Consider the following 17,734-nt stretch of genomic DNA (forward strand, 5'->3'; position numbering starts at 1 on the left):
AAGCCCAGACTGGGGTCATGGGGAGGATGAGGAGGGCAACTATCTGGATCTATTGGACCTGTGTGCAGTCAGCCAAATCCCATGAGAAGGACCAGAAGGAGGAACACAGTACACTGCCCAGATTCCGTCCTGAGTAAGACTGAGTAGGTGTTGTATCTGGGGCCCCAGGCAGTACAACAAAGGGGGTGGCATGGGGCGGGGGGCACAGGGGCAGGAGTCGTGGAAGAGCTGCAGAGAAGACAATGGGGAAGAGCTCCTGCGGTGTCAGGTGGGGATGGGGACAGCTGAGATGAGTTTGGAGGACTGTTTTCAATTAAGGGCCCTGCAGCTGCAAAACTGCAGTCGCCGGGCGTAAAGGAAAGAGAAGAAAAAGAAATGAACACGCTGGCATGCAAATTGATCCACACTCAATTTATTGTTTCTTTCAGCTGTGACCACGCAAGGAAAGACAGAATTTTCATTTCTTAGCGAGACTCTCGATGTTATCCGTTGCCTTCTGAAGGAACCACTAGTTACTGTGGAAGAGAACAAAAAACACGTGCTCGAAGTACTGACAGCAAACTCCCTCCCACTGTACAAGCAGCTGGGGTACTGCCAAGTGGAAAATTCATGTGGCACCAAAAAAAGAATTATTGAAAGGATGTTTACAATTTTGCCTGTGAAATTATTTGACCATGAGCCACTTATTTACTTTGTGCTTTTCTTTGATTTCTGAGGAACCATCACATTTAATCAGAAGTACTTGCAAATGAAAAAATTAAAATTATTTCATATAAAATGAAATGTTTATGAATTTAGCAAGTTAATGTCTTTAAATATTTTAGAAATTTAAGTTCACATTAATTTTCCTTTTTTCATACCTTGCAGCCAATTATTGTGTGTGTGTGTGTGTGTGTGTGCGTGTGTGTGTGTGTGTGTGACAGTATTTTGGCCTTTTGGTCTTTGGAAATTCATAAACCTGAAGCAGTGTAGCCTATGCTGCCTAATGAATAAAATGGTCCCAATTACAGATTTGTTTTATAAACAAATTTACAGATCTTCCATCTTATCAGGTACAACTCTTTAATTCTAGTCTATCAACAAGAGCAAGTTCTCAATAAACTTAAGATAACTTTACTAAACTGAAAACAAAAAAAAAAAGAAACTAAGTTATTTAAATACTCATTAGTAACTGGATTAGTAAAGATTGGTCATCGAACATAGGTCATTTAGGCTGGACATGATGGCTCACGCCTGTAATCCAAGCACTTTGGGAGGCTGAGTGGGGGGCAGATCACCTGAGGTTAGGAGTTCAAGACCAGCCTGGCCAACATGGCGAAACCCCGTCTCTACTAAAAATACAAAAATTAGGTGGGCATGGTGGCACAAGCTTGTAATCCCAGCTACTCAGGAGGCTGAGGCAGGAGAATCACTTGAACATGGGAGGCAGAGGTTGCAGTGAGCTGAGATCGCACCATTGCACTCCAGCCTGGTCAACAGAGCAAGACTCTGTCAAAAAAAAAAAAAAAAAAAAGAATAAAAGAAAGATAGGTTATTTACTGGTGCAGTACTTTAACCAATTCATCTACCCAATCCATACTTAGGAATTAATTGTGTATTCTAATTTCATACATGTATTCATTTTTAAGAAACACCTTCTAATATACTTACCTACTGCTTTGTGTTTGGGTACTTTCCTGTGATTTGGATCTAAGTAAATAAGGAAATAACATTTTTAGGTTGTTATAATACAACCTGTCAAAATTATGTTGTATTTATTTGCTATGGCAATTTCTTCCTCTTTCCCTTCAAAGTTGTACTAAAAAAGAAGTATTTGCCAAATTTCTACCTCTTTTCCATTTTCTTTTTTTAGAGATGGAGTTTCACTTTGTCACCCAGGTTAGAGGGCAGGAATATGATTGTGGCTTACCGCAGCCTCAACCTCCTGGGGGCTCAAATGTCCTCCTGCCTCAACCTCCCAAATATCTAAGGCTACAAGCATGCACCAACATGCCTAGCCATTTTTTTCTATTTCTTTGTAGAAACAGGATTTCAGTTTGCTGCCCAGGCTGGTCTTGAACTCCTGACCTCAAGCAATCCTCCCACCTTGGCGTCCCAAAATGCTGGGATTATAGCATTTTGTCATGTGAGCCACCACATCCAGTCTTTTCCATTTTTATATCCACAGATTCCTTATTTCTGATCCCCCAACTAAAAGAATGGGAGAGAAAAATAATGAACCAAAGACAAATTAATCAAGATTAATTCACAGAGAAGATAAAACAATATGATTGAGAGTCTTCAGTGATAATATATAATTTCACTTCTTCCATCCTTTCCCTACCTTCGCTCTTTGATATCTTCAAAACTTAGTGTTGATTTCCCCTACAACTCTGACCATGAAACATTCTTATTTAATATAATTAGTTATCTCCCAAACCAATAAAAAGATTTGTATTTATAGACATATGAGTCTACTGACATATACACCCATTAGATTTCTGGCTTTAAAAAATGTATATATTGCTTCACTGTGTTTACCCAAGGAATTGGCTCTACCAACATCTCCCACTGGCTTACCAATGGCAACAAAAGTACTAAAAATATAAATGTAAAAGGAACAGAAATACAAGAAAATACAGTAAATGCTACAACAGTAAAGGACAGCAATTATGTCTGCTTAGCCTACTAAGTTTAAATGAAAGAATAATCACAGAATACCTTTCTGAGTATGCTAAACAGAAAGTTAGAATAACGGGTTAACCTTCCAAATTATACTCCCCAAATCCAGTGTATATTATCCTATAGATGATGCCCTTGTCTATCCCTCAATCTAGTTGAATTGATTACTTTTAAAGAGGATGATTATGATATGATTATGGCATATTTTATGAGGAGAGATCATGTAAGGGGACAATTAGAGTAGTTACACCACTAAGAATTATATGTGCATATGTGAACTTCAAGAGTAACCACTCATTCGTTAAGCAAGTATTTGTTGAGCATTAACCCTGCAAGATGCTACCTATAAATAGGTAAGGAAAATAAACATGGACATGACCATCAAGTGATTTCAGAGCCTAAAAGGAGAGCAATGCTTCCAGGTGAGCAGAAGATTGGGAGAATTGCAGTGTTTGAGCACTCTATCACAACTCCGCTGGAGACAGTGACAGAGAATGGAGACCAAACATAACTTAGAGAAAGTAACTGATGTCTGTAAAAGGGTGCTTATGCTAGCAGACTTCCAAGAACAACAGAAAGAATAAAGGAGACAGAAATGCTGTAGCTTTCCTAATGGATGGGGTGCCTTCATGGGGAAAATAGAAACTAAATCATGTTGTGGTGTAGCCTAGAAAATTTAATCTATGTGTATAAAGGATATTTTGGAATAGCAGTGGGTTGAATGTAACTCAAAGAGGTCACTTTAAGGAAAAATACTAGGCAATACAAGAAAATGAAAACTCTACAATGGAGAAACCATGACGAACATAGCAGTAAATATTTGATAACTTCAGAAGGATCACAAAGCCACAACTGTGGGGTGTAGGAAACGAAAAGCTTCTCTAAACAAGTTCAGAGAACCCTTGTCAACACAGGTGTGGGACATTGAGGGTCTGTGGGAAATGTAGAATTTTAGTGTGTTTGTAATACTGTCTCCTAAACTCTTCCTAAGTGGAAATAAGCATTCACTCAGTTGTTCACATTGAGTTTTTGTGGGTGTAAATGCAACCTGAAAAAGTACTATTTCCCCTTTGAGCATCCCAGAATAAAGGATGCAAAATGTTCAGCTTATGATTTAGTTTCACAAAGTAATTATAAATATTTGTCTCTTATTAAATTCCACTAACTTATTTCTTATGTACCACAAGAGTAGGTAACCAACAAAAATTTAGTCAATTGAAGAAAAAAGATTAATGGAATTTAATGCTCGTTCTAGAATGGGAAATATTAATAAGTTGGGTTTGGTGTAGACTTTATCAATTGTGGCTGCTCAAAAAATGTTGTGCAATTATTTGTGAATTATCAACTTTTTCATTCTGAATTTTCAGCATACTTATTTATAAGTAACACTTTCTATCTTGCTTACCTGCTAGTATATGCTTGGGTACTATCTTCTGATTTGGATCTAAAAATAAATTAAAAACAATATCTATTAAATATTGTTAAAAAATAAATTTAAAACACTATCTAAAAGTTAATACTAAGAGCTTGCCTACTTTGAAAATGAAAAGCAGGCCATTTTACAGCACCAAAACTAATTATTTAAATATTTGGGGCATGCAAATAAATAGCATTCTTTTTTACTCAAACACCAAATGCAACTTTTGGTACAAAATGTAAATTCTCTAGTAGAGAAGAGTATCAAGATAGCAGAGGTTTTTCAAATTACTTTGAAGTTAATACAAATTTAACTGTAAATATCTAAACCTGTCCTTCAGCCTCCAAGTTAGTTTTGTATTTGTTAATACACAAATTGCAGCAGTTTGTAAATTAAAACTTACATTTACTTCTGACCAGTTTGGCAGACTGGACTAATAGGAAAACTTATCCTTTCTATTAGATACATAGAGAAAAGCTGAAGAAAACAAAAACATATACATAACTAAGACTGACAGTCACAAAGTGTTTTCCTTCTATCATTTAAACAAAATAAAGAAATTAGAAGCTCAGAGGGAAAACAAGAGCTAAAGCTGAATTACTTACACCGTAAAAGATGTGGTTTTCATTAACACTAGCTTGGAAGGAGTTGAGGGCATGGATCTTGACGTGTTAGAAAGCTGGAATGGAGCTATTTTCCAAGCCTGGTAGTCTTTAATGAAAATAATAAAAGCTATGACCACTGCACTTCAGAGCACAACTAGCAAATTTTCTCAGCCAAGTGAAAAGAAAAGGATTATCTAGAGATGCAGGAATCACAGGCCTGTACCATGCAGTGCAGACCTCAACTGCTCAGTTCCACTACCTGCAAATCTGAAAGAGCAAGCATGGAAAACATTAAGACATTCATGCCCCAGGAGAAGCAAACGTGAAATACTCTCATCCTCCCAATGCGTGCCTCTACAACTCAGGGCATGCAGAATTTCCATGAGAACAATCACTGCCCTTGAGGGTGGACTTATCAGTCTAAATTGCAAAACAAAAATTCACACATCAAGATCAACAGATAATATAAAAATCTTCAAAATAGAAATATTTAGGATCTCCACACAAATCAAGACAGGAATGAGGCAAAAAAAATAGCTATTAGGAAAATGGAGGATTTGAAAACTGATATAAGGAAGTGAAACAATGTCAGATAGAGAGGTAGAAAGGCGTAACACATGAAGACGCCAGTTAAGGCCGGGCGCGGTGGCTCATGCCTGTATTCACAGTACTTTGGGAGGCCGAGGCGAGTGGATCATGAGGTCAGGAGTTCAAGACCAGCCTGGCCAAGATGGTGAAACCCTGTCTCTACTAAAAATATAAAATTAGCCAGGTGTGGTGGCAGGTGCCTGTAATCCCAGTCACTCGGGAGGCTGAGGCAGGGAATTGCTCGAACCCAGGAGATGGAGGTTGCCGTGAGCTGAGATCGCACCACTGCATTCCAGCCTGGGCAACAGAGCAAGACTCTGCCTCAAAAAAAAAAAAAAAAAAGGAAAGAAACATGGAGGTTAAAATGAGAAGACCCTCCTAAATATAATCATTTCTAACGGAGAAAAGAGAAAGAAGGTGAAAGAGTCAATAATTGAAGACATAATGACTGAATTGACTTTTTAGATTTAATGACCTGAGTCCTGATATCTAAGTACGATATTGAATCCAGAGCTGGATAAATAATAACAAACTCTATCAGAACATATCATAAAATAACAAAACATTCAAGAAAAAAAGGAAATCTTAGAAGCCACCTAGAAAAAAACACGTTCATTGAGAGGGGAATAAATAATGATACTGACAACTAAGGTCTCATCAATGACAGTACACGGCACATCACAACAACAGAATATTGTAAGACACTTGCAGAAAAGTCCTTCTCAGCTAGGAGAAACCATTTGAGCTATCATTCAAAATTGAGTGTAGAATAAAAAAAGCATGTTCAGGCATTTAACACAAAATATTGATAATACAGAATCTCTAAACTGAAACTAAAAGGGTTGTACTTGAGAAAAAAGGAAACTAAGCCCATAATGAAAAATCAGTGATTCAACAATAAATAGTGAGAGCAAAGCAACTGATAAACATGTTTTAAGATCCTAGCAGTTATTAATTTAATATAAAAATGATGATAATAATAATAATAATAATAATAATGGAGGGTAGGATTCTGTAGGTAAAAACCTGGAAGAAGCTAAAAGCCAAATGACAATAATATGGGAGAGTAATGTTTAGAGTTTGCTGATAAATTGTCAGAGATTCTTCTGGATTGCTTAGGAAAAGACTGGAAATATTGAAAGAATTTAGACATTTAAAATAATCACACTAAAGTGGTACTAATGTGACCCATACTGGTGATGGGAAGAGATGGCAGAGAAATTCTAGACAGAAAAGGGTGAGTCTCTGGCGAAAGTGCCACCCCTCAAGCTTAAAAGCCTGAAACCACAGCCCAAAGAGAGAACTTCTATCCCTGTTTTCCTTCTCAAATGTTGCCTTTTCCTAAACCACCCATGGCCCACTCCGCCCATTCTGGGCCTGTAAAGACCCCAGACTCAGTTGGCAGAGAGGAGAGGCAGCTGGATGTCTTGTCGGGGACTACAGCTGGATGTCAGAGAGAAGCGGCTAGACTTCTCTCTGTCTAGAAAAGCTGTCTCAGAGGGACAGCTTGATGGCATAACGTCAGAGAAGAGTCCAGCCCGAGGTGGTTGGACTTGAGGGGAAGATTTCCTGCCCATTACCTTTTCAGCTCCCCTTCCTGCTGAGAGCCACTTTCATTATTCAATAAAATTCCTCATATTTATCATCTTTCAATTCATTCATGCAACAAGAGTTTGGGAGCCACAAGTGCGGATTCAAAAGGCTGTCACACTGACCCTTTGCCCTTACTGGCAGAGAGCAGCCGCCTCACTCGAAAAGGCAGAGGGCCTACTGAGCTGTTAACACTTAAGCCCTCTAAGCTAAAAGAGCACTGTAACACGCCCCTGGGGTTTTGGGAGTCACAGGAACCCCGCATGGATGCCGCTGCAGGGCCTGCACAGAGTTCGCTCCTGCCAGCGCCCAAAAGTGCTGGCTCTGGCTCCTGCACCTGCTCACCTGCATGCTCCTTCCCGAGTGGTGGAACGCAGTGGGTTCCAGTGAGTGGAGTTTGATCCCGCCCAGCCAGGGTTGAAATGGACGGCTGGTTCCAGCACTCCTGCACTCCAGCAGTTCCCACCTCATTCACCCACGCGTTCCCTCCGATAAGGAGTGAGGGGGCTGAGTAAAGGAGGCACCCCTGTCATGAGCCCCCTGAAGGGGTCAGGGAAATACCCTGCTTCACTGGAATTCATTCCACCTCTCTGCTTTCGTTGGCCTCAACAACCTTTCCACTGACGTCCCACCAGTTAAAGATTACTCAAAAGATAAATGACATGAAAACCATGGTGGATGTTATACCACTCAAGCACAACCACTATGTCAAATGATGTTACCAAAATTCAAATTAATAGTTATTCTAAAATGATTCGCTGGTGCATGCTAAGCCAGAAAGCTAGACCAGTGGTTTAACATTCCAAATTAAACGATGTCTATTGAAACGTACATTTTCCTATGGGTGATGCTATCACCCCTCACTGAATGGAGGTAAAGAGCCCTGGGAGAGATGAATTTTGTTAACAGGGTTTCAGGATGAGAGATGATATATTGAGCAAAGAAGAAATGGAGGAAGCGACAACATCATCATGGAAATATGGATGTGTGTGCACGCATGCATGTGCACAAATGTATATAGATTTATCTATGTACCTTTGTGCTTGTGTTTTTGTTTGTTTGGTTGCCTCTGTGTGAAGATCAAAGGTAATCATTCATTCATTCCTTCAACAAATATTTATTGGTCACTTATAATACAAGCCGAGCACTCTGCTACATGCTAGCTATACAATGCTGAGCAAGATAGACATGGGCTTTATTATCTGAGATGACAGAATACAGTAAGAGAAAAAGGTCCCTTGAGGCTTGCTGGGCCTGATCCCTATATGGTAACTCCCTTGGTCACAATAATAAGAATGGACATGATGATAAAAATCAACATTTTAAAGACAAACTCATGACTCCAAAGTGTCACTGTAAGGAAGAAGAATAATGAGACAGATTAGAAATGAGAAATGCAGGCATTCTTATTGAAGAGGTAAATTTCTTCTGGAACAAAAGAAATCATACAACCTCGTTGTGCAGCTTAGAGTTTGCCCTGTGGATTTGGATGTGTTTGGGAACAGCAGTGGGCTTGGAGGAACCTGGAAAGAGTAACACCAGCCCCCTATAAATATATATAAAAACTATAACTCAGAAAGGAAGCAGTAAAAACTTCAAAGCATTTTGTATCTGCAGAAGGACCCAAAACCCACAATTGCTGAGTGCAGGGAAGTAAAGACTTATTAGATTATTATAAAAAGCCATCCACCTTTCAGGAAATGGAGGGGGACCTAGTAATACTGAGAGGCTATGAAAGATGTGGAATTTTTGTTTCTTTGTGATGCTTTTTTATTTTCAACCAATTCTTCCCAAGTGACCTATGTGAGCATTCACTGAGTTATTCATCAGCATACATATTAGTTTCTAGTTGTATCATTTCCAAATAAAAAAGTAAACTTCCCCTTCGTGTACTCCAAGAAAAAGAATACAAAAAGATCCTTTTTATGAATTAGCTCCTTAAACATTTCACCAAAAATGTTTTCCTTTGTTTCCCAAAAATAAACTCCCAACACATATTAACTAAACTGCAGGAAAGAAGATATTGTCTTATTTAGACAAATACTCACAAGTTGCTAGATCAGCAAATAGGTTGTTTTAAGGTATAGTACTTTACTAATTGTGGCTACTCAGTTAATAGTTAGCAAGTCATTATTAATTATTAATTTGTTCATCTCAATTTTTAACACATACTTATTACTTTAAAAAATGCCTCCTAATTCACTTACTTGCTAGTATCAGCTTGACCGCTGCTTTCTGATCTGGTTCTAAAAGAAAGCAATAAAATAATGTTTCCTCATTACTACTAAACAAAAATGTGCCTCCACAATGAATGTCGGATAATTTTATAAACTGTGTTAATTATTTGATACCAAGAATCACCACTGATGAATAATTTCAAAAGACTACTAAATTAGCATATGCAAACAAGTAAAGTTTTTATTCATATGCAATGTCCATAAAAAGCATAAATTTCAAATCTTCAACTAAGCAGAGGAACAAGAAAACAGATTTGGTTTTCTCTTTTTCACTTTCTAGCACAGAATATATGCTTCATTTTAAATGCCTGATTCTGGCCTTCAGAGTCTGTCCATTGATAAATACATTGCTATAGGTTGTGATTCAAAATCCACACTAATATCAAGAAGACTGAGCTGATGGGGAGGTATGGTAATTTCCCCTCCTATCCTACACATAGAGAACTAGTGCAAAAACAACACATACTATTTACTAAAACTTTACGAGAAAAAAGGCCATTTCTAGTGATAGTTAGAGGGAGAGAAATGAAAATGCAAAAGGTAAATACAAACTAAATCTGAATGACTTGGGGGGTACATAATTCAGTTTCATAAGCCACATCAGCTTATCAAGAGTTGAGACTTCCTAGAAAGATGAAGCTGACCTCCTTCTCTAAACCTGGAAGCCCTGAAAGGCAGGGATAGTAAAAGCGTGGCCACTAGACACAGAGATGCATTAGGGAAACTGCTTCAGAAGTAGAGACGAAAAATCAACACCAGGAGGCATGGGAACCCTGAGCACCTAAACTGGTTTAGGAATTTGGATGGAAAAATCACAGAGAGAAACGGTAGTCTTAATTCTTTACATGTATAGGATAAGGACACCAATCCATGCTTCCCATGAATTCCAGAGTAACAGTTAATGTAAAAATTTATCAACACAGGAGGGTAAAACATGACCTCCACAAGGAGTCTTCTGCAAAGCACAGGTTTGTTTACACCAGCATCACCACAAACAAGTGAGTAATGCATTGCTGTCTGATGTTGTGATGGCTACAACATCACTAGGCTATAGGAATTTTCGCCTTCATTATAATCTTATGGAACCACCACCATACATGTGGTTTCTCCTTCACCAAAACATTGTTATGAAGCACATGGCTCTGTAACACCAGCTGGGTAACTTCTAGGCCCTATACATTCTTTTTCTTTACTAATTATACATGTCCTATCTCATTTTAGAATCAGCTATTTTATTCCTCGTTTCCTTAGAAGAGACTTCCAGTAAACATTTATTAAATAAAGAAAGGACTAATTTGTTAGAAACTAAATTTGACTGTATCTTAGCAGTCTGGATTTTAGTGCATTGCTTTACCAATTGACATTGTTCAAAAATATTTAGAAATAAATTGCAAATTATCAATAAATTCTTAATTTTCAACATGTATCTTAAAAACATCTTCTAACCTACTTACTGGCTGGCATATGTCTCAGTGCTGCCTTCTGAGATGGATCTAAAAACAAAAAATTGAAAGCAATGCCTCAAGTTAGTACTAAGAAAACTTGCCAACTTCATGAATGAAAATCGGGCCATTTTATAATTAGTATTATCTCTTTAAAAGACTACTAATAAATAAAATGATGTCCAAAGGTCACTGAACATAGATGCAAATAAATAACATTTTCATCTATCCCTATACCTCATCCATAAGAAGGGCACATTTCAAATCCTGCAATGAGGAGAGTATCCACAAAACACAGATTTGCTTTTTCTGAACATAGAATATAGATTTGTTCAGAAAAAACACAGATTAGCTATTTCTAAACATAGAACATAGATTTGACTTTGAATGATTCTCACCTTCATACCCCAACTTTTGGTTTTTTATTCATTGTTAAAAAAAAAAAAAAAAAGACAATATTTTGTAAATTAAAACCTATACTGCCCCCTAGGCAATCTAGCAGAGTGAGCTGGCAAAACAATTTTCCCTTTCCATTCCTTGCATAGAGGAGTGCTGAAAAAAAAATCACACACACAAACATTTGATACACAACTGAGGCTCACAGCAAGGAAAGACTCTCCTGTTGCCAGTAAAAATGATAAAACTGAGAGCTCACAGGGTAAACAGGAGCTGAGGCTGAATGACTTCAGAAGTATCTAAACCTACAGTGCTGCCAGTCATATGAAAGTACAGCACATACAATTATGTACAGTACAAAACATATGATAATAATAACTGGTTTTGGTTTATGTGTTTACTATCCTATCGTTTTGTTTGTTTGTTTGTTTTTTGAGGTGGAGTCTCACTCTGCCTCCCAGGCTGGAGTGCAATGTCGAGATCTCGTCTCGCTGCAACCTGCGCATCCCGGGCTCAAGGGATTCTCTTGCCTCAGACTCCTGAGTAGCTGGGATTACAGGCATGTGCCACCACGCCTGGCTACTTTTTAAGTTATTTATTTATTTATTTATTTATTTATTTATTTATTTATTTATAGTAGAGACAGGGCTTCACCATGTTGACTAGGCTAGTTTTGAACTCCTGACCTCAGGTGATCTGCCCGCCTTAGCCTCCCAAAGTGCTGGGATTACAGGAGTGAGCCACCACGCCAGGCCTATATTATCCTTTTTTATCACTATTTTAGAGTGTATTCCTTTTGCTTATTTAAAGAAAAAAAAAGTTAACTGTAAAACAACCTCAAGCAGGTCCTTCAAGACATATCCGGAAGGTGGCATTGTTATCCTGGCCGATGACAGCTCAAGGTCTATCATCACTTCTGAAGACCTCCCACAGGACAAGATGTGGAGATGGAAGACAGTAATATTGGTTGTCTTGACCCTGCATAGCCCAAGGCTAATGTGTTTGTTTGTGTCTTAGTTTTTAACAAAAAAGTTTAAAAAGAAAAAAAAATTAAGACAAAAAAGCCAACAAAGATATAAAGAAAGAAATTTGTACACTGTGTTTGTTTTTGAGCTGTTATTACAAAAGTCAAAAAGTTTTATAAAATTTAAAAGTTTATCAATTTGAAAAGTTATAGTAAAACGTAAGGTTAATTTATTATTGAAGAAATAAATTTTTAAGTAAATTTAATGTAGCCTAAGTGCACAGTGTTTATACAGTTTATAGTAGGACTCAGTAACGTCCTAGGCCTGCACATTCACTCACCACTCACTGACTCACCCAGAGCAACTTCTAGTCCTGCAAGTTCCATTCATTGTAAGTGCCCTATACAGACATATCATTTTTTATCTTTTATATCATATTTTTACAGGACCTTTTCTGTTTCAATACATAAATAGCCAATCAGTTACAGTTGCTTACAGTATTCCATATGATAACATGCTGTACAGGCTTATATATATAAGGTTATAGGATATAACCTAGGTACGTATTAGGCTATACCATCTAGGATTTTGTAAGTACACTCTGCGATGTTCACACAATAACACAATCACCTAACAGTGCATTTCTCAGAATGTATCCTTGTGTTAAGCGACTCATGACTGAATTAGTGTACTGCTTGGGTAAACAACAAATGGATGGAATTTTATAGATTGTGACAGAAGTCATGAATCTAGATGTATAAATTTCTACAATAATTATGGGTTTGGGAGAGCCAATTACATTGACCTAATTGTTCTGTTCTTTTAATCATCAATAAATTGCATTTTCTCCCTATTCATCCTACTTATTTTCTTTTTATTTCTTTTTTTTCTTTTTTCTTTTTTTTTCTGGAGCAACCTGGTGATCATGGCTCACTGCAGTCTTGAACTCCTAAGCTAAAGCAATCCTCCCACCTCAGCCTCCCAAGTAGCCGGGACCACAGGCTCATGCCACCATGCCTGGCTAATTTTTTAATTTTTAATTTTCAGGTGCACCGCACACCTCAGCCTCCCAAAGTGCTGGGATTACAGGCATGACCCAACACACACAGCCCCTATTAATATTTTTTAACTATAACTTCAGTTCTCACTATTTTCTAACAGTCTGTGAACTGGACTCCGTATTCTCTGACACTTAACTACCCATCTTCAATTTTGTAAAAGTCCAAGACCTTATTTCTTCAAATATTGACTATTCCCCACTCTAAATTTTCTGTCTCTGAATTCTTTTGTTTCTTAACTGGTCTTTTGTATGTTATTATTCTGTTTATGTTGTATTCTGAGTGATTTCCCTAAACAATTTAAAAATAAGAAAATCTTTTTTCAGCTCCTTTATTTCTTGTTTAATGGATTCCATTTGTTTTTCAACCTCTATGCAGATCCTAAGCATTTTTTTGAAGTTTTTCAATTACCTGTATTTCTTTAGATTGCTTTGGCTGTTGGCATTACCACTTTTGGTGGCTTTTTTTTTTTTTTTTTTTTTTTTGGTAAGGTTAAGTAGCATTGATTGTCTCATGAGAATTCTGCATATTTTGCTTTGCGCAGTAGGTTTGCTTACACCAGCATCACCACAAACAAGTGAGTAATGCATTGCTGTCTGATGTTGTGTTGACTACAACATTACTAGGCTACAGGAATTTTTCACCTTCATTCTAATCTTATGGAACCACAATCATACATGTGGTTTATCATTTACCAAAACATTATTATGCAGCACATGGCTCTATAACACAAGCTGGGTAACTTCTAAGCACTATACATTCTTTTTCTTTACTAATTATACATGTCCTATCTCATTTTAGCATCAGCTATTTTATTCCTTGTTTCCTCAGAAGAGACTTCCAGTAAACATTTATTAAATGAAGAAAGGACTAATTTATTAAAAACTAAATTAGACTATATATTAGCAGTCTGGATTTCAGTGCATTGTTTTAGCAATTGATGTCTAAAAAAATTGAGAAATAAATTGTGAATTATCAATTAATTCTTAATTTTCAACATGTATCTTAAAAACACCTTCTAATCTACTTACTGGCTGGCATATGTCTGAGTGCTACCTTCTGATTTAGATCTAAAAAACAAAATTGAAAATGTCTCACATTAGTACTAAGAAAACTTGCCAACTTCATGAATGAAAATCAGTCCATTTTATAATCAGTATTATCTCCTTATAAGACTAATTATTACTAAATAAAATATTGTCCAAAGGTCAATGAACACAGATGCAAATAAATAACATTTTTATTTACCCATATACCTCATCCATGAGAAGAGCACATTTCAAATCCTGCAATGAGGAGAGTATCAAAAACACCCAAATTTGCTTTTTCTGATCCCTTCTAAACACAGAATATAGATGTGACCTTAAATGTCTGATCCTAACCTTCATAATCCAACTTTTGGTTTTTTCTTCATTTTTAAAGAAAAGACTACCTCTGAGGCCAGAATTTTTTTTTTTTTTTTTTTTTTTTTAGTATACTTTAAGTTCTAGGGTACATGTGCATAACGTGCAGGTTTGTTACATATGTATACTTGTGCCATGTTGGTGTGCTGCACCCATCAACTCGTCAGCACCCATCAATTCATCATTTATATCATGTATAACTCCCCAATGCAATCCCTCCCCCCTCCCCACTCCCCATGATAGGCCCCAGTGTGTGATGTTCCCCTTCCCGAAGGAGCTGAAGTCCCAGGACTTCGGATGTAGAGATGCTATAAGTGAACTCTTTAATTAAACCAGGAGCCAGAAGGGACCAACGAAACAGGAATAATAAAATTTCTGACCAGTGACTTTTGGAATGCAAGAGGGAAATATGCATAAACAGAGAGAAAAAATGCATCAAGAAGAGAAGTAGGACTCCCACGTGTCCAAAAAGTGCAGTTTTAGGACCCCAGTTCACACCCCCACAAATTCTTGAACACCATGCATGGTAAATTTTTAAAAATATTTTTTCTTTAAGAAAGAAAAAATTAAACAACTGGTATGGTTAGGCTTCGTGTCCCCACCCAAATCCTACCTTAAATTGTAATCCCCATAATCCCCACGCATCGGGAGAGACCAGGTGGAAGTAATCGAATCTTGGTAGTGGTTTCCCCCATGCCTTTCTCATGATAGTGAGTGAGTTCTCATGAGATCTGATTGTTTTGTAAGAGGTTCTTCCCCCTCCGCTTGGCACTTCTCCCTCCTGCCGCCTTGTGAAGAAGGTGCCTTGCTTCCCCTTCACCTTCTGCCATGATTGTAGGTTTCCTGAGGCCTTCCCAGTCATGCTAAACTGTGAGTCAATTAAGCCTCTTTCCTTTATAAATTACCCCAGTCTTGGGCAGTTCTGTATAGCAGTATGAAAACAGACTAACACAACAACCTACATATATGTCTTCATAACACAGCACACACAGAATTCTCATGGGAAACATCAAAGACACTGACAATAAAAGAGTCTATCATTACAAACCACTAAGAGTTAATGTCAACACTACACTAACACATGAATTCATGCAGCAAGTGCTACAAATGATTTGCTTAAAAAACACTTTAATCTGAGAATATTTAGACTCCTCATAGAGATCTTTGCAGGAATGGAATCCATAAGTCTAAACCAGGACAGACAGGAAACAAAAATTAGAGAAATGAAAGAGTGAGCTAAGAAAATTAATCAGAATGTGAGATGCAGAGATTAAAAATATGTGAAAGTTGCAAATACTAAAAGCATACTCTAATTCTGGCCAAGATGGAGTAAGACTAAATTTACCCTCCTGCCAGAATGTCCAAAAATACAAACAAAATGTATGAAACAATTGATTTCACACATTGGCTAGTAGACAGTGCAGTACAGTGAACTTTGAGAGAAGGAAACAAGGTGAGTTCTGTGATTGAGTCTTCTTATTGTCTAGGGGGAGTTTTCAGGCTGTAGTGCAGTGAGGGAAACTGAGGCAAATCTCAGTAGTCTCTCTGAGTTGAGGTGATAGAATTGGGGTCCTAAGAAGGGCAAGGAAGCTAGGGTTCACAGGGCAGAACACCACAGAAAAAAAGAAAATGTTTAGAAGGAATCCTGAGATTAGCGGAGGACCACCCCCCGAACCCCTTGCATCTTCTGCAGAGAACTGATGAATGCTTGCCGGTGAGGGAACTACCTGAGCCAGAGTAAAACCATTTATCTAAAATGAACAAAGGGAATAATTTCTTGTGCTCACAGAAGGACAGGAATAGTTTGAGTTCCTTCTACCTCAGTTGAATATATGGTAATTCAGAGTAAGATGGATAGAGTTACTCAGAATGGTACTGTCTTTTTATGGGTGACTATTCTGATCCTACTTAACAAAGTTTAAAATCAATGGTGTAAGAATAATTAAAAATTTTTGTGCAAAATACACTATTTCCATATTGCTTAACATATATAAAAATTAATTCAAATTAGATATAGATCTAAAGGCAAAACCTAAAACTGAAACTTTTAGAAGAAATCACAGGAGAAAATCTGTGAACTTGGGTTAGGCAATTATTTCTTAGCTACAGCACCAAAATTACGATCTATAAAAAAAGAAATTGATACACTGGTTTTACTAAACATTTAAAACATTTGTTGTTTAAAAGATTGTTAAAAGTATTAAAAGACAAGCCTTAGACCGAGATGACATGTTTGCAAATTACATATATAATGATTGACTTATATTCAGAACACTCAAAATACAACAAACCCATTTCAAAAATGATCAAAAGATTTGAAAAATATGATAAAAAGGAAAATAACCCATAATTTGAATAGACATTTCTCCAAAGAAGGTATACAGATGGCAAATAACCATATGAAACAAGTGTCAACATGATTAACCATTAGAGAAATTCAAATTAAAATTATAATGAGATACCACTACACAATATCAGAATTGGTAATGTTAAAAAAAAATGAGACCACGTATTGACAAGGATGTGGAGAAACTAAAACTCTCATACACTAGTGGCTGAAATACAAGATGCCAAAACCACTTCAGAAAACATAGCTCTTCCTTTAGAATTTAAACATACACTTATTTTATTACCCAATTATTCTATTCCTGGGCATTAACCAAGAGAAGGAAAGCATATATTCACATAGCGACTTGTACCTGAATGTTCATGTTAAATACAGTAAGAAATTCTTCTTCAAAGGTTTAGTTTGCTTAAGTTTGCTTGTTTTTTGTTCCCTGCTTTCAAGGCCAGACTTCTTTACTCACTGTGTCCCCCTGCCCTGGTAAACAACCTTCCTGCCAGTCCTTATTTATACAGCCCACATTCCACATCTGCTACCCACTCTGTAAATTACCTCTCCCATTGCAATGGCTACTCCTGCTGAAACTGATCTTCCCACCTTCCCACCAGTGTAACCGCATTCCTGCACTTTTCAAGTTAGCCAACCGGGTTCAGTTTAAATTGTGCGGTCCAAGTCCAGCCAATGGAGGCAGGACACAGTAGTAGGGGCAAGCAGCATTAGAAATAAAAACCCCTGCTTTCCTTTGTTCAGGGTGCTCTCATGGCAACCAGACCTATGAGAAGCACCCTTTTGCAGAAGTAAATTTGCCTTGCTGAGAGATCCTTTGTCTCAGTGCTGGTTCTTCTTTGTGGCACTGAGCATTTGTTTCCAGTGGTTCACAACAGCTTATATAACACCTATAAACTGGAAATAACCCAAATATTCATCAACAGATAAATAGATTTTAAAAATTAAGGTATGTTCATACAGCTGAGTAATTCTCAGCAATAAAAAGGAACAAACTATTGACACACACAAAAGCATGGATA

General features: G+C 37.3%; 1 protein-coding gene across 2 annotated transcripts in view; it reads right to left on the reverse strand.

Moving 5' to 3' along the window:
- Positions 1-390: 390 nt before the first annotated feature.
- Positions 391-17,734, reverse strand: part of LOC104679664 (disintegrin and metalloproteinase domain-containing protein 32) — a 175,420-nt gene continuing 158,076 nt past the window's right edge. Inside the window, exons 20-25 of one of the 2 annotated variants that reach the window (XM_030937474.1) lie at positions 13,991-14,029; positions 10,553-10,591; positions 9,069-9,107; positions 4,067-4,105; positions 1,651-1,689; positions 391-515 (exon numbers count right to left, since the gene is read on the reverse strand). In XM_030937474.1, the coding sequence (XP_030793334.1) occupies positions 509-515; positions 1,651-1,689; positions 4,067-4,105; positions 9,069-9,107; positions 10,553-10,591; positions 13,991-14,029 (202 nt within the window). In that variant the 3' untranslated portion in view covers positions 391-508. The remainder of the gene's footprint in view (positions 516-1,650; positions 1,690-4,066; positions 4,106-9,068; positions 9,108-10,552; positions 10,592-13,990; positions 14,030-17,734) is intronic. The other variant, XM_030937475.1, reaches the window with a different exon arrangement.

Source organism: Rhinopithecus roxellana, chromosome 9 (genome assembly GCF_007565055.1).
Source record: "Rhinopithecus roxellana isolate Shanxi Qingling chromosome 9, ASM756505v1, whole genome shotgun sequence".
Classification (NCBI taxonomy): domain Eukaryota; kingdom Metazoa; phylum Chordata; class Mammalia; order Primates; family Cercopithecidae; genus Rhinopithecus; species Rhinopithecus roxellana.